At 42.4% G+C, this 2323-nt stretch overlaps 1 protein-coding gene across 1 annotated transcript in view; it reads right to left on the bottom strand.

Moving 5' to 3' along the window:
- The window catches only part of DENND2A (DENN/MADD domain containing 2A), a 109091-nt gene that overhangs the window by 62681 nt on the left and 44087 nt on the right, over positions 1-2323 (bottom strand). Inside the window, exon 5 of the mRNA XM_012649746.1 lies at positions 901-1101. Within this exon, the coding sequence (XP_012505200.1) occupies positions 901-1101 (201 nt within the window). The remainder of the gene's footprint in view (positions 1-900; positions 1102-2323) is intronic.

The following is a 2323-nucleotide window of genomic DNA, read 5'->3' as shown; positions in this document are numbered from 1 at the left end:
GAAAGCAGGGGATGAAACTACCAAGTAAAAGATGCCGTCCCTATACCAGAAGGGAAGAAACATTCATATCACCAGAGATGGGGAGTCCAGGCCAAGACAAATCTGTACAACCTTGTTAAACTAACCCTTATCTTCCTAGTTACTTCTCCATGACAGCCACTCTTTGTCCAACCTGGTATATGAGCACTTAGGCCTAGTCACATCTTTGGGTCTTCCATTTTTCTTGTGATGGTTCCCATGTACATGTAAATAAAATTCATATGCATTTCTCCTGTTAATCTGTTTTACATCAGTTTAATTAGGCCCAGCTGGAGACCCTAAGAGGGCAGAGGAGAAATTTTGCCTCCTGTATAGTACCAAATTGGTCAATGAGGAATGACCAGCACTGCAGGGCTGGAACTGAGCAAAAGGAAATTGAATCGACCACAGACAGGTAAGGAAGCACATCCCAGCCCTTGGGCATGTGTTACCTTTTGGTCTGCAAAGAGCCAGGAGGTGCGTTTTTGACAAGAGCTGCCTCAGAGCACAGACTGGTACCTGCCTCTGTGGTGGGTGTTGATGAAGTTTCAGGTCAGAGCATGATGGATGGAGTTCTGCTTTTTGAGACTATGAAGGAGGGGCTGTGGCCTTTTGAGGACGGGCACTGAAAACCTTGTCTGGGATCAGAAGGGTAGCGAAGGCTGGGGAGGGATGGCTAAGAGGAGGGCTACAGGATCACAGCAATTATTAGGACAAAGGCCCAGATATTCCACACTGCTGGCTTCACTGTGTCCACCTGGCCTGTGACAAGACAGGTAGAAGAGGGCCCAGTGATTTGCTCTCCACCTGGACTCCTCTGCAGCCTTCCTTCGCAGATAAGGGAAGTGCATATTTGAGCTTGAAGCTTGTTGCAAGCGTTACCTTGGGTATCTTTCTCTTCTTCCTGCCGTTCTGTGGGTCTCCAAGATTAAAGAACGTGTCATCAGGGCTGCTGGGAGTGGAGGGGGGGCTGATTTTGGAAGGGGATCCAGTTCCATCCCGACTCAGCTTCCTGGTGTCCAGCAGTTTGAAGTTTCTCCTCTCTGAATTTTGCCGGAAAAAAGCAGGTTTGGACAATGACTGCTGTGAGGGGAAGGGAGAAAAGAAGAATAAATAAATACAGAGGGAACTGACCGGGAGACAACTGGTGGTGCCAGTGACGAAGACCATGAAATTGAGAAGGGGAGCTGGTCTCAGTTCCCAGGGTACATGGAGTTTGTTTATGCTAATAAGTGCTCAATAAACACTTATCATCCAATTAAGGAAAATTTGTGTGATAAAGGATGTACACCTACTCCAGTTTCTCTTTTTAGATAAGTGGGAAGTCACTTAGCTCAATCCCTAGACTTTACAGATGAGGCTTGTTGATAATCCAAGACACATGTACGAGAAGTTATATGACCTGGACGTAGCTTTGACTTTCCCACTGGCTCGCCGAGTGTCTCCTATACAAGGAATTTGGCTTCTCAGCCTCAGTATCTTATTTCTAAAACAAGCCTCTTTAAAGTCCAAAGGCAAAGAAAAAGCTTGCTAAAAAAATTTACAACTCATAACACAGGAAAGAACTTATTTTCCTAATATATACAACAAATTAATGAGAAAAAGACTAACAACTCAAAAGAAAAATAGGCAAAAGAATGGAAAGTTGATAGGTAAGGAAATACAATGATGCTTAGATATATTAAAAATTCTTACCATCACAAGGGAAAAGAAAATTAAACTCTGTTAAAGACGTATTTTTCACTCAAAGATAGAAAAATTTGATAACTGAACCCGTTGACGAAAGTGAGAGGAAAAAGTCACTTCACACTGACATACGCAGTTGGTAGAAATATAAACTGGCGCAGCTCTAGGAGCAGCTAACAAAATTACAGTGCATATACTCTTTGACTCAGCAATTCCACCTCTAGGAATTTACCCTGCTGACACAATCATATTTGTGCAGTGTTATATTGTACAAGGAGAGTTACATTGTGCAACGTATATTGCACATTGTGACATGGTTTGTGATCAGAAACTACTGGAAATGGACTAAATGTCCATCGGTAGAGGGTGGTCAAATAAGTTATGATACATCCATACAGTGGAATACTAAGCAACTATAAAAAATGTATATTAAGCATAAAAAGCAAGGTGTAGAATCGTTGGTGTAGTACGCTGGAGTGTGTGTGTGTGTGTGTGTTTTAAGGAGCTATTCTGCTGGCATATGTATAAAATAGTTCTGGAAGAACACACAAAAAACTAATTAATATTGGTTGCTCTGGAAGAGAGAAATAGGGGTATAGGGCAAGAGGAAAACTTTTCA

The sequence above is a fragment of the Propithecus coquereli genome, unplaced genomic scaffold (genome assembly GCF_000956105.1).
Source record: "Propithecus coquereli isolate 6110/MARCELLA unplaced genomic scaffold, Pcoq_1.0 Scaffold302, whole genome shotgun sequence".
Taxonomy (NCBI): Eukaryota; Metazoa; Chordata; class Mammalia; order Primates; family Indriidae; genus Propithecus; species Propithecus coquereli.
The sequence above is the reverse complement of the archived record's forward strand: the minus strand, read 5'-3'. Positions and strand labels throughout refer to the sequence as shown.